The 18,066-nt window shown below is 35.6% G+C and overlaps 1 protein-coding gene across 2 annotated transcripts in view; it reads left to right on the top strand.

Moving 5' to 3' along the window:
- The window catches only part of NUP35 (nucleoporin 35), a 37,136-nt gene extending 20,608 nt beyond the window's left edge, over positions 1 to 16,528 (top strand). For both annotated transcript variants that reach the window (XM_004701475.2, XM_045296178.1), the window contains exons 5-9: positions 4,838 to 4,979; positions 7,350 to 7,419; positions 8,142 to 8,270; positions 9,917 to 10,081; positions 14,907 to 16,528. In XM_004701475.2, the coding sequence (XP_004701532.1) occupies positions 4,838 to 4,979; positions 7,350 to 7,419; positions 8,142 to 8,270; positions 9,917 to 10,081; positions 14,907 to 14,984 (584 nt within the window). In that variant the 3' untranslated portion in view covers positions 14,985 to 16,528. The remainder of the gene's footprint in view (positions 1 to 4,837; positions 4,980 to 7,349; positions 7,420 to 8,141; positions 8,271 to 9,916; positions 10,082 to 14,906) is intronic.
- Positions 16,529 to 18,066: the final 1,538 nt, after the last annotated feature.

Genomic DNA, 18,066 nt, shown 5'->3' on the forward strand with positions numbered 1-18,066 from the left:
TCTCCCTTCATCCACTTTTCGGTTGTCTGTCCCCCAGGGAGGAGGTTATACACAGTTCCATGTAATCGGTTCTCTCTTTCCTACCCATTCTTCCTTTATAATTGTGCCTTCTTAATGGTAATACAAAATATAAAGTTTAGATGACTTCAGATTTTAAAACAGAATGCCTTTTACTGTCAGTGGTTTGTTAAAGGCATGGCTTTGTAATAAAAACTTGTTTATTTAAGGATGGTGTTTATATAAGGATGTTTTCTGCAGACCTGCTAAGGGAGTAATTGGTTAGTTTAAAATATCCGTGAACAAAGCATTTAAAAATATTTGCTACTTGTCAAAGTGGGTGTCACATTTAAATTGACTTTATTTTAGAAATAGTTGATCCTATTAAATGCATCGGAATCGTTGGGTGGCGAAACAGGTAAACATTCGGCTACTTGATGGTCCGAACCTAACTAGGGGTGTCTCAAAAGACAAGCCTGGTTATCTGCTTCTAAAAGGTCACAACTAAATGCTTTTGTAGTGACGGGTGCCATGGTGGGTGGCATTAGGCTGCCAACTGCAAGGTCAGAGGTTCAAACCTTGTAAGAGAAAATCACTCTGCAGAAGAAAGATGAGGCTGTTTGCTCTTGGAAACACAGACTCAGAAACCCTAGGGAGTAGTTGTACTGTGTCCTATAGGATTGCTTAGCGTCAGATTCAAGTTCATGACAGTGGGTTTTGTTTTGTTGGTGGTGGTGTTCATTGTTTTATAGCATGTTTATAGTTTAGTATGCTTTAAATTATCTACTGTATAGTGTCAGTTATTTTTAAAAACCCAAAATGTTCTATAAGACATAATAATGTAAAAAAAGATTATAAAATATATAAATGTCAGATTCTTCTGTAAGACATGAAATGATCCCAAATTCATTTTATTCCACTCAGAAGCAACTGGATTTATTTTATGTGTATTTTCTGAAACTTATCACTATTTTCTTCAATATCATGCTTAAATTGCCGTTTATGCTAGTGTGTATGTGTGTCTTCTGTAAAATGCAGATGGTAATTTCTCTCATAAATCACTTATAGTACTAAATATGAATAGTTTCAAAGTATCTGGGATGTACTTTCTATATAGTATAAGTTTATGCTGGCTACCACTCTCCTACTTATTTTCCTTATTAAAATATTTGAAAAGTGAGGTTCAAGTATGCGCTCTAGTTCTGACACTAATAATAGAAGTACGATGTGAGCTGATTACAAAGCTCCTGTCTTCCCACTACTTGATACTCTTTACCTAAGGCAAATGGTTCAGGGCTGGCAATGCTGGTCTTCTGTGCAGTTCTGGTTTCTAACACATTTTTATGTTACCTTCACAAAGGCAAGATACTGTATGCTATTTTTTCTGCCTATTCATTGAAGTTTTTAAAAAATTCATTCTGAAACAGCAGAGACACCAAGAACTAGACTAAAATTATCTCTCCAATAATAGTTTTTTTTGGAGGGGGTCCTACATTTAGGGGACTGTTTAGGTTAGTTTTTTGGGTAATGGGCTTTTTGAGAACTATTAAAATAAAAAAATTGAAAATGACTTTCCAATCCCTTTTGGTGTTTTAACAGTTTTATTATGAAAGCTTTTCCTTTGTATGACTCTGAGGAAATCATTCTATATTCATGAATAGGAAATTAAAACTCAGTAGGTAACTCTTTTTGCATCTCAGTTTTGGATTTGAATAAATGGCTTTATTATTCATTTCCTAATAGACTTGCTTCCTATAATTCATCCTGTTAGTCAAGCATTTATTAAGCTTATAGGAAGCACTTGACACAAGATCAACATTTACCAAAATGTGCGTTTTTTAGGGTAAAAATTAAGCACAGGGAATTTTGAGTTAAATGAAGTTATATAAATATGTTGTTATTGAATAACATTTGAGAATTGTTAATATGCTAATGTGCATTGTAAGCTCTCCCATTAAAAAAAAAATCTCCCATAAAGACAAGTGGAAGCATTTTTATGTGTCCCTCCCCTTCATTCTGTCCAGAATTGCATATCGGAAAAACGAATTTGGGGAATTTATTTGACTGTAAACACTTAGGAATGACTTAGAGTGAGTTTTTGATTCAATAGGGAAATTAAGGACAAATGGCAAAGTAGCATACAATTAGATTGTGCTGAGCAGAGAGCTTCCAGAAATCAATAAAAAGGAACAGGGATTACGTAGAAGGTCTTATTAAAAGGTAGTTCTCAAACTTCTCAGTTTCTTGATTCCTTCATTTGGGGGACCAGCCTCCACACCTGAATGGGGGAACAATCAATGATCCTTATCAGAAGGGAGTGGGCCCTACTTAGGGTGAGGCGGATAATAGGGTCTGATTGCTCTCATGGCAGACAACCTTCAGGCAGACAGCCTTCCAGTAGTTAACCTTCAAGCACATGTAGTAGCAACCATGTGCTTCCAAGCAGCACCTTAAAAATGGCATTATTATGGGAGACATTGTGGGGAACAGCTTTAGTTCGGAGAATGTAACTGGGCTGCATCTCCACCTTGCAAACATAAAGGCCTCCCTCCAGGAGAATCCTAAGCATAGAGAATTTATCTGCATACACTCTTCCCAGTTCTTAGTTTTCCACACTTAAACTCTTAAAGTTGAAGACCAGAGAATATTTTGTTTATGTGCACTACAGCTAGTTAGTGCTTTAGAATTTAAAACAGAAAATTAAAAAATATTTAATAGAATAAATGAAAATATAACCTTTTGGAAAAATGACTTTTCTAAAAGAAAACATTTGTGTGTGTGTGTGAGAAGAGTGACATTTTCTGATTTTCAAATATCAAATGTGGCTTAAAAAATATAGCTCAAATCCTGTATCTGCTTTTGCATTCGATTTGAATTCTGTGAAACCTGTCAAATAGCCTATGGGAAAGTCTACTGTACACACATGAGAGAATGAATGAAAGTGAAAAAAGCAAATGAACCTTACATTATTAAAATAGTTTGACCCTTGAAGAAAGTCTTAAGGATCTAGGAGTCTCTGGACTGTACTTGTTCAATCTCTGCTGTTAACAGTGAATCGGTTAACTAGATCACTATGTAAAAGCTCACGCTTGGGATTCAGATTTCCTAGCTTGGAATGGTAACTTTTTTTTGGATGCTATTATCCTTGCTGTTTCTTAATTTTTTTCAATGGAACCACTGTTAAGACCTATTTTATAGGGTCGTTAGTATTGAATACAATTACACACATATAGAATAAGCACTTAAAATGCCAGCTTTCATTATCATTTCACAATTTTAAGTCCTCTTATGTCACTCTTCAGAAATTGTTAGTGATATCCCAATTCGCTTGAGGGTGAAAACCAAAATGGTCACAATGGTTTACTCAGCCCTTTCTTCATCCTCTGAAATTTTATTACCTTTCTATGATAGCGTCTCTCGTTTCTTACTTGCTCAGACCTCAGTTCTTCCATCCTCTGTGCAAACCGTTCCCCTGGCTGTGTACGGTCTGCCATATAACTTCAACAGCAAGTACAATGAAGCTTCAAAAAGCCCATAAAAATATTAAAATAAAAATATGGAGAGTCTCTTCTATGCTCTTTCTCAGGCCTTTGTATCTACTGTTTTTTCTGCCTAATATGCATTTATGCAGAAATTAGAATATTTTGCCCCAGCCAACTTTAGGTTTTTGCTCTAGTGGCACCTCAATGTAAACTTTGCTGCATCTGTTTTTCATTCATTTACACTCCTTTATACACATGTATAAAGAGTTCAAGTGACACAGTTGCTAAGTGCTTGGTTACAAATCAAAAGTCAGTAGTTCAAACCCACCATGCTCAGTGGAAGAAAGATGTGGCTGTCTGTCTGTAAAGATGGCACCTCTGGAAACCCAGAATTGGAGCAGTGCTACAGAGTTGGTATGGATTGGAACGGGCTCTGTGGTAGAGTAGTCCATTTACTTACCGTATCCTTATCGCTCATCTATGCTTATTATTGTTCTCTATAGCATTTTTGGGCTCAAACATAAGAACAATTGTGAGGATGGTATAGGACCCGCTGGTGTTTTGTTCTGTTGTACTTAAGGACGCTGTCAACTACAAAAGGGAATCAACTGACAATGTAGCCTGATGACAATGTAGCCTTTCTTTTTCCTTTTTAAAACATACTAAGTAACTCCATTAGAAATTAAGCTCCACAGAGATGGGCATAATTAGAAAATACATATTTTTTTCTTGTTTTGGTCTATCTTGTTCAATATTGTATCCATAATACCTGGAATAGACACTTGCTTCATATTTAATTGAGAATTAATGTTAACAAAGGTGAAGTAAAAAGTAGTCTCTCTACAAAGAACAGGAGCAGACATTGTAGATAGAAATGACCCAAGTAAAGGAAAACTGGAACTATAGGTTAGGGACTCAGGTAGATGCTGTTTAGAGGACGCTGGAACAATAAGTTTGGAACCATGCTGTAGAGGACATTTCGAGCGAGTCATTTAAAGTTTACTAGGCCGAGGGGCCCTGATGAGTGTTGTAGGCTTGGAAGATGAGTACAATAGGAATCTGTGAGGTTGACTTAACCTTGCTCTGGTATAAGCTTAACCAGAAATTGATATTTAGTAAATTTATGATAAATAATAAAGTAACACAGGTTTTCAAAAACTATAAACTATTTCACTAATTAATGACTTCCTTTCAGACTGTGTGGTAGTGTGAAATTATTATTTGATCAGTTACGTACTTTGCATTGTGTAATTGCCAAGCTTTACATACCTTTTCCCACTTCAAGTTAATGAGCTATGAGAGTTAAAATAAACCAGGGTGCTTATATTGGTGACTAACCTACAAATATACTACTACAGGTCAAGCTATGTTTAGTCCAGCGAATATTGGCCAGCCACGAAAGACTACATTATCTCCTGCCCAGCTGGATCCCTTTTATACTCAAGGAGATTCTTTGACATCAGAAGATCACCTCGATGACACTTGGGTGACTGTGTTTGGGTAAGATTCTATCATTTACCCTTTTCAAAAAGTTCTGCCCCAGCATTTTATAATAAATATTATCAAGCATACAGAAAAGTTGGGAGTTGTAGACAGCAAATACCACGTACCTACCATCTTGATTTTGCAGGTAGCAGTTTGCTCTGTTTGCATTTTTCTTTTTGTTTGGATACATTTCAGAGTAAGTTGTAGACATTAATACATATCACCCTGACTTCTTAACATGCATATCATTACCGAGAGCTGCCTTTTTTTTTCTCAATAGTTTTTCATTATTTATACTTACCTCTTTCCACATTCTTTTCTCTGCTGCATAGTTGCTTGATGTTTACTCAGAGTTGCCCCTTTAAAACTTAGGACACCCTTCACCTCTTTTTAATGGCTATTTCTCTACTTCCAGTGAACATGTGAACTAATTTATTCAAATTCTTTGTTTCAGTACCTAACAGCTTTGGTGCCTTTAGTCACACAACCTTGAATATTAACAAGATAATATTGGATGTTAGTAGAAACAGAGGGTGGCATAGATGCACCTTGATTAGAATTTTAGGTCCAAAAGTGTTTTCAGGTGCCTTAGAGATTTTTTTTTCTATCCTCTTTCATTTTATGCATGGGAAAACTGAGTTATAGACAAGATTAGTTACACTACATAAGGCTTCTTTATTTTTAAAAACTGTTTACAGTAAATTGGATACGAGCTTACATTTCAGATCATCATTTTTGTGTTCAGCAACTTAAACTACTTCTCACATCTTCCAAAAGCTTGTACTGCGCCCCGTTGTGGTTTGTCCTCTTCTCCACATGAGGCTGGCTTCTGAAAATAATTTTCCATATCGATACTGGCCCTTACTATATTTTTTCCTTAAACATTAGCACAAAAATGTTTCAAAGGAAAAAAATGCGCCATAAGGGTTACTGAAATTTATTTAAAATTTTAATAACTCAAAATGTATACAAAAACCATGTATGTAGTGAAAACTCATCCTTATTTTTGTCCCATTCTATAATTTTCTCTACGCAGCTTATTTTTTATTGCTTATTATTCTTATTGATAACTTATTGCTATTTATTTTCAGTGTATCTTTCTTGATTCTGTGTGTGATTCCACTTTGGTAAAACGCAGGCTCTCATTACATTTTCTGTTCTAAAGAAAGCTCACATTCAGCTCTATTATTTACCTTACCATATATGCTCGAGTATAAGCCGACCCGAAAATTTCAAACTGAAATATTTTGAAATTTTTAATTTGAAAAAATTTCAAAGTATTTTAGTTTGAAATTTTTGGGTCGGCTTATACTCGAGTATATATGGTATGCCCATTACGTTGGCTTCATGATTTCCTTTTTCTTTCTTTTAAAAAAAAATCATTTTATTAGGGGCTCATACAACTCTTATCACAATCCATACATACATCAGTTGTGTAAAGCACATTTGTACATTCATTGCCCTCATCATTCTCAAAACATTTGCTTTCCACTTAAGTCCCTGGTGTCAATTTCTCATTTTCCCCCATCTGTCCTTTTTCTTTGTTGTTTAGATCATTTTACCCACTTATGAAATGACAGTGTTTAAACTTGGATGTCTACCTCCATGTATGTTTCTTTTTCAGGTGTAGTAATCATTCCATGAGTGATCAGATAAGTTACTTTGAAGTATTTTTGCTAATCCCTTCATTTAAAAACCTTACTACTAATATTTATATTTTGGTACTTTTAAGTTTTAGGAACACTTTGGTGGTGTAGTGGGTTATGAGTTGAGCTGTTAATCACAAAGTCATCAGTTCAAACCCACCAGCCACTCAGTGGAAGAAAGATAAGACTTTTTACTCACATAAAGATTTATAGTCTCAGAAACCTGCAGGGGCAAATTGTATTCTGCCCTATAGAGTATGTGTTTAATGCATTATATTGCAATAAAGTGATACTGAGTATAAAGATATGTTTATAGCTGAAGGGTTTTTTTTGGCCTTTTAATAAACATAGCATAATAGTTATTTATGATAACATTCTCTCACATACACACAAACACACATACTTCACCTACACTCACAGACACAACTGTATAGCTTATATATAAAATGTCATCATCATAACTTTTCTATGAGCTGTAAAACTAATATTGAACTTTTTAAGATTTCAGGGGTAGAACCTAGAGGTGGAGAATAGCTGAATAAAAACTAATTTTAAGGTATTTGCTTTTGGGTGCTTAACCAGGCAATAGTGTTAGCTGGTTTAGAGGAAACAGAATGATCAGGGATCATCACCTATTAATGTTCTGCACATTTGAGGACAGTTTATCTTTAAACACTTGTAAATGTGCTAATCTGCATTCTTATTGTGGGAATTGACTATTTGGACAACTCTTTTACAGGTTTCCTCAAGCATCTGCTTCCTACATACTATTGCAATTTGCACAATACGGGAATATATTAAAACATGTGGTAAGTACGGTTTAATTTTTATTCAGTGTATGAATTAGAATGAGGGAAAGATAAGCTGTGAATTAGGGTAATTTTGCGTCTTAATGCTTGTTGTCTTTTTTAATGTAAAGAGTTAATATTCTTTCTTTTTATGTGCTGATAGAGTGTTTTCCTTGGGAGGCTGCAAGTAGAAGCACAAGATAAGCCAGAGACTGCGTTTCAGTCTCACTGCTTTTTCTGAAGTAGTCTAGTTTCACAATGAAAGGTGGATTATGCCAGATATTACAGTACTGTTTTCTAGATTGAGCTCATTTTATTGAGGATATAGGGTAAGTTTCTTAGGTTACAGAGATTTTTAGACTTTTTTTTTAACTTAAAAAATTAACTTGCCCTGCACAATAACTCACAAATAATAAACTCTTTTTCTGTTAATATTTATTTACTTAACTCTTACACAAAATCATATTGATGAATATAGTTTTTATAAAACCCATCACAGCAGGCGCTGACATATTTTGACAAGAATCTATTGTCTTTTAATGTTTTCCATCTTTTTTATTCTAATGGAGTGATAGAGATTATTGAAATATTTTACATAGGAATATTGTTGAACCCTATTATTCAATTTGTTTTAGGATTCCAAATAAAAAGTAGATTAATAGTCATATACTTAAGTTTTATGATGGGAATTCATGATGTGCAAATTTTATGTATTTTAAGATACTTATGTATATTCTTTGCAGATGTCTAATACAGGAAATTGGATGCATATTCGTTATCAGTCTAAACTACAAGCTCGAAAAGCCTTAAGTAAAGATGGGAGGATTTTTGGAGAGTCCATCATGATCGGTGTAAAACCATGTATAGATAAAGTAAGTTATTGCTGATAATAAGGGGAGTAGCTTAATTTGAACTTGGCGGTCAACTCTGAACCCTGTTTTTCAGGCTCTGTAGTAATGGTGTCATGTTACAAGATTGTACAAGTCATTAAAGTATTTTTGCCTAGTGTCTTTCTTAATTTTAAAATCATATTGCTTTCCCATTCATTTTGTGTTTTAGTAACCCTTTATATGAGCTTCTTTGCAAGAATTGAAGGCACGAAACCTTTTATTTTTATCATTTATAGGAAATGTCAGAATCTTCATGTGACACTCAGTGTATTAAGGATAAAACCAAACCAAACCTATTATTATTGAGTCGATTCCTAGCCATAGGGACACTATAGCACTAAGTTGAACTGCTACTTAGGATTTCTGACACCACAGAGTGATGGTTTTAAACTGCTTTCCTTGCTGCCCAATACTTACTGTACAATGACACCAAACCAAAAATCAAACTGACTGCCATGGAGTTTTTGTTGACTCATGTGTACCCTGTAGGTGCTGGATAATTTAATATAGAGTAGAAGTTCACATGGATTTAAATGATCATATCAGAAGTATTGAAATTAATGGTTTTGTCACTTTGCTTCACTGAGCTTCCTTTTTGATGGTAAAATGTGCTGATATTTATAGTATGCTTGGAAAGGATAAGCCAAAGATTGGTAATCACGGGACTTAACAATTTAGAGTCAATCCAGTCCAACCTCTTTGTTTCACAGATAAGTGGACGGGGGTCTAAGGGCTTATGTAACTTGCCCTCTTGGAGGTGAGATCCGGTCTGCATTCTAGCCACTTCTGTTCTTTGAATACTGTAAAGATACTGTCTAAGTGACTGAAATGTTAGTTGTTTTCATTTTAACATTTTAAAAATGCATTTTGTATGTATATCATGAAAAGTATTAAATCATATTTAAACATTTGTCTGTGGCTTGTAAGAGCATCATCAACAATCGTAGAATAACTTCGTATGAATTTCCTTATACTAGGTGCTGTTTTGTACTAGCATGCATGTTAATAAATAAAGAGGATATGGTACCTGTTTTATAATTCATTATTTTATCTGTGTAATTGTTTAATGTGCTGAAAAAGATGTTTGCAGAGGCAGGATTCTTGTATTTGGGTTTACTGGATACTAAATAGGAGCCCTGATGGTGTAGTGGTTCCTTATTGGGCTGCAGTTTCATATAGTCAGTAGTTCAAAAGCAACAGCAGCTTTCTACTCCCTTAAACTGTTAGTCTCAGAAAACCTACACAGGGTTGCTATGCGTCAGCCTTGACTCAATGGCAGTGAGTTCAGCTTGATTTTGGGTACTAAGTAGCATCAGACTCAAATGTTGATCTCTTCCCCAATACTATTTTCTTCCCTTCTTGTCCATAAATATTTGTAAATTGACCCCTTTGTAGGCCCATAGTTGTGTTTAGGAAATTTGAGGTTATTGATGCATGATCGCTGAGTGTTAGATCTCAAATGCTAGCTACCAAAGATACATTATTTTTTTTAAGCATAAAATTACTTGGAAGATTAATTATATCAAGTGTGCCTCTTTTAATAACATTTCATTGTAACTAGGATATAGTATTGGGTCATATGTAATGTGCTTATAAACAGAGGGGTTGTTTAATCTTTGTTTTTCCAGAGTGTAATGGAAAACAGTGAAAGATATGCTTTATCATCTTCATCTCTAGCCTTTACACCACCAATCAAAACCTTAGGTACACCAACGCAAATTGGAAGTACTCCTAGGATTTCTACCATGAGACCTCTTACTACAGCGTATAAAGCTTCTACTAGTGACTATCAGGTATCTTGAAGCACTGAATTAAAAAAATGAAAGTACTTTAATGACTAAAGTCTATATAACATGTTGCACTCTTTTTCATTGGAATGATAAATATGCCATTAAAGATTTCCTTTTGAGTTTATTGTGTTGATGAAACCTTTTAACTCTACACTCTTGAATTTCCTATTTTAAAATTAAAATTTAGTCAATTTGGATATTTTTATATTTGTTAACATAAATTAAACTTATTTTTGCTGAAAATGTACACAACAAAATATATCAATTCAATAGTTTTTACAGGTATAATTTAGTGATATTGTTTACATTCATTAAGTTGTGTAACCATTCCTGCCCTTCTTTTCTGAGCTGTTCCTCCTTCATTAATTTCACTCACCACGCCTGAGTTTTAAATCTTTTGAGTTGCTGTTGTCAGTGATTCCATCCAGGCAGTTCTTAATGATGCTCAAGGAGCACTTGCTTTCACTAGTTAAACTGAGCTATTCAGCTTTCAGATGACTTCAGAGGATATTTTTGGTTTACGGTTTAAAAATTATCTCAGGACAATTGTTTCATCTAACCTCCATTGTTCAGGAAAGTTTAGAGCTCATGATAATTTGACATTCTGCTGTGTAATTTCTGTCTTTTGATCAGAATTCTGTGGATTTTGATTAAACTGATGTGGTTTAGTAGTGGTACCCAGGCACCATCCCTTCTGGTCCCATGGCAAAGGAGGCAGTTTTTCATGGGGTCAACACAACCCTATCCTCTTCCTGTTCATTACTTTACTTCTTCTTCTGTTAATACAGGTGAGTAGAGGTCGTTCATTCTGCCTTGGACGGCTTCTTGGAAGCTTTAAACATTCCAGGCATTACACAAGGGACTGGGGGTAGAACAGAAGTATTAAATATGTTATTAGGCCAGTTAACTATGATGCCCTTGAAATCATCACTCTTAACTCTTCAGGGACCTGAACCCATGAATTAATTTCTTGTACATAAGCAGTGAATGTGTATGTGTGTATGTGTGCTTGCGTGTGTGCATGTTCTTGGTCATTGTAAATACAAAGGGGCTTCCAAAAATTCATGGGAAATTGGAAGTTTCCATGAAGATCTTGAAGCCCTTATATATGTTAGACAGCTTTTTATCAGTGCACAGTTATGATAATCAGCTGTGTAACCATATCCTTAATCTGATTTTTCTATCACCGTTAACCTCCCTTCACAACTCTAACCATTAATAAAATTTGGTCTCTAGATATTTGCCTTTTCTTGTCTACATTGTGTTAGTGCAGTCTACGACATAGTCCTTTTGTGATTGTCTTATTTTGCTCAGCAGAATGTCTTCTAACTAAATCCTAAATGTAGCATATTTCATGACTTTCATTTCTCTTACGAGTTGTATGTATGAACAACATTCCGTTGTATGTATGAACTGTATTCCGTTTGTTCATTTTTATGTTGATGGGCAGCTAGATGGTTTCTAATGTGAATAGTGCCACAGTGAACATTGGTGTACAAGTCTCATTTTCAGGCTCTGCTTCTAATGTATTTCCATATGTACCTAAGAGTGGAATTGCTGGGGCATCTATGGTATCATACTATTTGATTGCTTAATTCACAGATGAAAGTTCTAGTTTTATTGATTGTGTTTCTTTGTTTTAATTTTATTTGTTTATGGTATGATTTTTAGAATTGTCTTCCTTCTGGTAATTGTTGGCTTAATTTCCTCTTCTTGTAATTCTTGGAGCTGTCCAGTTAGACTTTTAATATTATTTCTTTTTTACTGTAAGTATGTATTGACAAAAGTTTCCCTCTGAGTACTGCTTTCTCTGCATCCCTTAAGTTTTGGCATAGCGTGCATTAATTTTCATTTGACTCAAGGAAATTGTGAATTACCATCGATAATTCAATTGTGAGGTTAATTTCCTTATAAGGGACCTGTGTTACACAGGTTGCTAATTCAAACTCACCAGCTGCTCCATAGACCAAGACAAGGTTGGCTCCTCCCATAAAGATTTAGTCTTGGAAACACTAAATTAGTATCATCTTCCTACTGTTTTCCTATCTGTGATAGCTCCTTCTACCTTCCTGGTTTAATTAGGAATAGAAAATTCAGATCTTGTTTTGCAAGCTTCAGTCTCTCTTAAAACACACAAGAGAACACGCTGTCGCAGCAGCCTCCACCACTCGGGACGGATAATGTATCCTCTTGTTTCTGTAGTCATGCTTGTTTAGTTGAAGACCTCTACCTGTGAGCCACTTTGGGGGCTGAATATTCCTCCTGCTTCTGCCCAGGATTTCCTTCTCTGCTTCGAGGGGTTACTTAGATTTATTTGAGCTGGCATTCAGGGGAAACTTACTTACATTTCAGAAGGCGGAGGCGCTGGCGTTCCCCAGAAGAACCATCAGGAGATTTGTCTTAATTCTTTCAGAACTTTTGTGGCCTGTGTTAGAAACAAATCCACAGAAACTCATGTATAAGAGAGAGCTTTAAGTACACTTCAAGAAAACATCCCTACCCAGTGCTGCCCAAGTCCACAAGTCCAACATTAGCACATATGTCCGACACCAATCCACAAAGTCCTCCATCTCACAAAACACACACTATGATGCCAACTGCAGGAGGAAAGCCGAATCAGTAAACGTGTAAGCATCTCAGCACTGGCAGAGTTCTCCACATGGCTGCTCCAGCACCCACGGCTGCATCGGGGTAGGTCCATGCAGTTTCCTCTTGGGGATGTGTTGCAGGAAGTGAGCCTTGCCAGCTGAAGCAGGGGACTGGCTAAGGCAACTGCATGCTGGTCTGACCATCACAAAGCAAGAGACCAGAGAACTAGATAGGCGAGGTTCACTGAGCCATTTATCTCTCCGCCCTTCAATTAACTCCACATGTGTTTATCGGCCAATTTGGCGCAATAAACTAGCTACCTCATGGCCCTTTGATGGTTTAGGGAAGAGTGCCTATTTACTTAGGGGACCAATTTCCTGAGTCCACTGTATGGAACCTTCTTTAGGACATCCTATCAATTCAGCAGCAGGTTGGGGAGGGTAGTCACATTTTTTAATTGACCCCCAGGAAAGTTTGGTTGGTAGCAAGCCCTCACCATAGTATGTTGACTGTGGGTATGACTTAGGATATCCAGTTTGTGCCACAAAGCAGTAGCAGTTCATCCTAAGTGCATAATGTAACACGGAGCAGGTGGACCCAGACCGATCACCAGGGAGATCTGTGCTGTTGATTTCAGAGGCACGAGCTATAGGGTGGGTGTACAGGGAGGCAGACAGAGTTCTGCTTATGGGTACAGGATCCAGTGCAAGGGCTGTTTGCAGTTCTCAGTAGACTGGCAACCGACAGTCTCTGGGTGGCAGTGATGCTGGCACACTTCAAACAGACCCTGAGAGAGGTCTGCTTGTTGATTTAAACCAAAAGCTTGTTGTCTTGCCTGTATACTTAGGAGCTGTGGTGGTTAGGCAAATAGACTCTTGTTCTGGGCTTTCTACCCCAGTTCACAACACGTGGCAGCCCATGTAGCTGGAGGAGATACAGGGTTGGTTATAGCAGTGATTTACCTACTGTATACAACTCAATGATTTGTGGATTCTTACTTGTCTTCAGTTTCCCCACTGCCTTGTGCCATTCCCAGTTCAGAGTCTTTCAAAGCTGAGCACCATTTCCTTTTATTTCTTGTTGTGTTTGTGGGGTATTGTCAGAATGAGAATGATAGGTCTGTGCCACCACCTTCCCAGAATTGGAACGTTTCTTGAAGTAAAAAAATGAGTCTTCGGGGAGGGAGGGGAAAAAATGAGGAGCTGATGCCAGGGGCTCAAGTGGAAAGCAGATGTTTTGAGAATGATGATGGCAGCAAATGTGCAAATATGCTTGACACAGTGGATGTATGTATGGATTGTGATAAGTGTTGTATGAGCCCCCAATAAAATGGTTTTAAAAAACCCCCACCAAAAATGAGTCTTTTACTTTTAATTTTGTTTAAACAGGTATATTTGTGTACATAAAAAGTTTGTCTTAGGCATCAGACAGTGTAAGATATGAGAAAATAATTTATAAATTAACAAGGGTTCATGGGGGAGGGAGGGGAAAATGAGGTGATGCCAGGGGCTTAAGTGGAGAGCAAATGTTTTGAGAATGATGAGGGCAACGGATGTACAAATGTGTTTTACACAATTGATATATATATGGATTGTGATAAGAGTTCTATGAGCCCCTAATGGTTTTTAAAAATAAAGCATTTGATCAAGTGAAAAAAAAAAAAAGTTTGTCAAAGGAACATTTCTAACACAAGGGAATAGAACCCTATAAGTGGCCGACTAAATCTGATGATATCCCAAAAGAAGAACCTCAGCTTTGGTTATCAAAAGAAGACATGGACTGGCTCTCGTTATTCAAAGAAGAAAATTCTTATTTCCAAAAAATTGTGAGGGTTCTTGAATATATTTTGGGCCCCACTTATCTAGTAGTTCTGAACTTGCCTCACTGTATGCTCAGGAAATAAACACCTGTACCTTAGTAGGGCACTTGGTGGCACTTTAGTCTTTTGATTTCTCCTAAATTTTAGTGAGCGTTCTAGAGCTGTTATTTTCCTGCTGTTTTGACGCCCTCCTCTCTGACAGCTTTTGTGTTTTGCTTGTTTTTCTCACTTAAGGAGAATTATAATTTGTCTTGCCAGAAGAAAAAGATGTTGTCATTTTAAACCACATCTTAATATTTTGAATATATCGTTCAATGATATAAGTGCATTTTATAGTTTGGACCATTTATATTCTTGATTAATTATGGTATGACATAATTATGACCTAACAATTTTTTTTGTATGTCTGTTTTTAAATAGGTTGTTTCTGACAGACAAACGCCAAAAAAAGATGAAAGTCTTGTATCCAAAGCAATGGAGTATATGTTCGGCTGGTAGTACAGTGAAAGCTAAGCTCAGCTTTATAAGAAGAAGGCTGCTACACACTACACTAAAGCAGCAGCATACTGCCAGTTTCTCTCGGTTAGTTATATAACCACTCTGGTCAATGTTGGGATGTGATCTCATACTTGTTTTAGAAGCTAAAGGGAATAGCATATCTGTAGCTGGCACTTTAAAAGATGCTTGAGATATGTTTTTAAGAAACTGAAGATCTCTGTAAATAGTATTTTGTGCTTTCTGTGATAGTGCATGCGTAAGCACAGCAAGTCAGCATTGATTACTGTAAATTACACGATTGCATCTTTCCTGAGGCTTCTCGGTCTCCATGAGAACTGGCGATGAATTTCATGAAGTGGAACTGCACAGCTGCTTCTACCAAGACACAACATTGCAATTAGCAGTTTGAATTATGGACTTTTAATAGCATTTAATATTTTCATTATCTGTGCTTATATGTGTCCTTTCTATTGTGAATTGTCATCTTTTAGTGTTTGAAAATGGAAACAGTCTTTTTAAAATTTCACTAAAGTACTCAAGTTTCTTGATAATAAACTTTGTTAATTTTATGCACTGAACATTTTTGAAAGAGTGATTTATTGTTTCTCTGAAAAGTTAGTTTTTTCCCCATGTTTTCATGCTTTTGTTCTCTGTATTTTAAATTGTTGGCATCTAGAGCTTGATCAGATTCAGGTTTGACTGTATTGACAAGACTAGGTGTTCTTCCACCAAGGATCCATGATGTAATTGGGGCTGCAAAAGGGTGCTCTTTGAATTTCATTATTTTCTATTTCAGGGTTTTTTTTTTAATAAAAAGACACGTCCTCTTCTGTAGTATATATGTAGCTAAAAGTATAATTCAGAAAAAGCAGAGTATGTATTTAATGACCAGTTTTCAAGATAAAGGATTCATTTTCATTCTCTGAAGGTGACTTCTGAATGAATTGTGTTTAATTATGAACTCTTAGAATTTAGATGGTTTCAGTTTATTGTAATGATTAATCACTGATGCTCAAATCTTCAATCATTGGCTCCCAGGTCCTTTTGGTCTTTGATCATTTCTTTAACATTTTCTATGATAAGATAATTTAGGGTCATCTTATATTTTCTGTCCTATAACAGAGCATCCATTTCTTTTCTTTCTCAAGCTTTGCCCCTTTTGGGGGAAAATAGCTTTTCAGTAATGTCTTTTGGGTGCTTGGAGTTCCTGAGTTGTTACATGTTATGTATTTTATGAGTTCAGACTATTTGATCTAAATTCATTAATGTTTATTTTATTTTCAAATAACATTGTCTTCATTATTATATTCTTATCTCCTAGAATTTTGTTTTTTAAAGAGAAAAAATGTCATTATAAGCATTTACTTTATCTCTCATACATCAGTATCAGAATAGCGATGCTAAACTGTTAGTTTGTATAATTTTGATGAATAAATGCTTTCAACTGTTTTTCCTATCTCCCCTACCTTGCATTTTTTGTTATATATTCACATTGTCTGAGTGTTTTACCATTATTAAAATACTATCCCTTTTTACTTAAAAAATGTTTTACTTATTTGTACAAGTATACATTTATTGTTCAACAGCTATTGTATGGAAGTGCTCGTATTGATTGCTGAAACTCATTTTAAAATACATTCCCCAGGAAATGCTTAATGGACACAATATAAGGGTTTTTAAAAAAAAATTCCATGGAAAAGCCCATTATCTTTTAATTTCATCAATTTCATTTTCCACAAACTTTTTGTATTTCTTGAATTTTTTTACATTGGGTAAATTTTTTCCCTTACATATCTCTTTATGTAATTCCATTTTTTTTTCTTTTTGTGGGAGGTAGTGTTATCATAGAAAAACCTAGAAATAATTTAATTTTCCTTATGAGTTACTTGCTAATTTTACTTAGATGCAAAAGTAAAATTTAAAATTTAGTAATTTATTTCTAAACTATGTTATGGTCTAGACACTACAGTGTTGCACCTGAAAATTTTACTGAGACTCTTAGTACTATGATTATTCAGATCTAAAAGCTCTTCATATGTCACTGAAAATCTTTATTTACTTTAAATTTCAGGAATGTTTTCTTGAATTATTTTCACTGCTCTGCTTTACAGTTTTAGTTTTTTTTTTTCTTCAGGAGCTCCTGTATTTCACATATTGAATCTTTTTTATCCATCTCCAATATTTGTCCCATTATCTTGAATACATTTACATACACACCACACACACACACACACACACACACACACACACACACACACACACACACACACCATTTTCTGAGGACACAAACCAGATATACAATTCATTATTTCAGTCATATCAAGAAGTGATATACATTTACTAACACAATTGGTTTCAGAACCTTTTTTCCTTCTTGCATTCTTTGCTATTAGCTCTCCATTTTCCTCAGCCTCCCCTGCTGTACACCCCAGGTGAATCTGTAGATTCACCTCTCTTGGGTTTCACATACTGAAAATCCTAGAAAAATACATAACGAGGAGTCAAGAAGGTTGCCAACAATATCAAAATACAACAGAGATAAACCCAGTTCAAAAGAAAACAGAAATGTTAAAAATAAAGGCAAGTCCAATGTGTCAAAACAGATGAAATGGCAAGGCACTGGATTTTGACTTGGTTCCACCAGACACACTCCACTTGCCAATGTGTGCTGTACAACAGCAGGGCCCTTCACGTATCTGGTCCATGTTCAGAGGGATTTGGCTGGAGGTTTCATCCACATGTATTTCCCCTTCACTGTTTTCTTTTTTTTTTTTTTAACTGTTAATACTGTTTGATGTGTCAAAAAGGATCAAGTCAACTGTTACATTTTAGCCATCCAAATCAGATGTTTTATTTTAACCTAGAATCTGTACTCGCATAACCAGGCTATTCACATCCCTTGATAGTGGCCAGAGGGAAATTACCAGAGGCTTACCTAGAAACACCTTTCTTTTTATTTTAAAATTTATTTTACATATTTATTTTATTGTATGTGTATCACCATTCCACACTCATGGACTTGTCTTTTTTTAAAAAAACATTAGGGGCTCATACAACTATTATCGCAATCCATACACACATC

Source organism: Echinops telfairi, unplaced genomic scaffold (genome assembly GCF_000313985.2).
Source record: "Echinops telfairi isolate 266 unplaced genomic scaffold, ASM31398v2 ScPeMD7_3;HRSCAF=10, whole genome shotgun sequence".
Classification (NCBI taxonomy): Eukaryota; Metazoa; Chordata; class Mammalia; order Afrosoricida; family Tenrecidae; genus Echinops; species Echinops telfairi.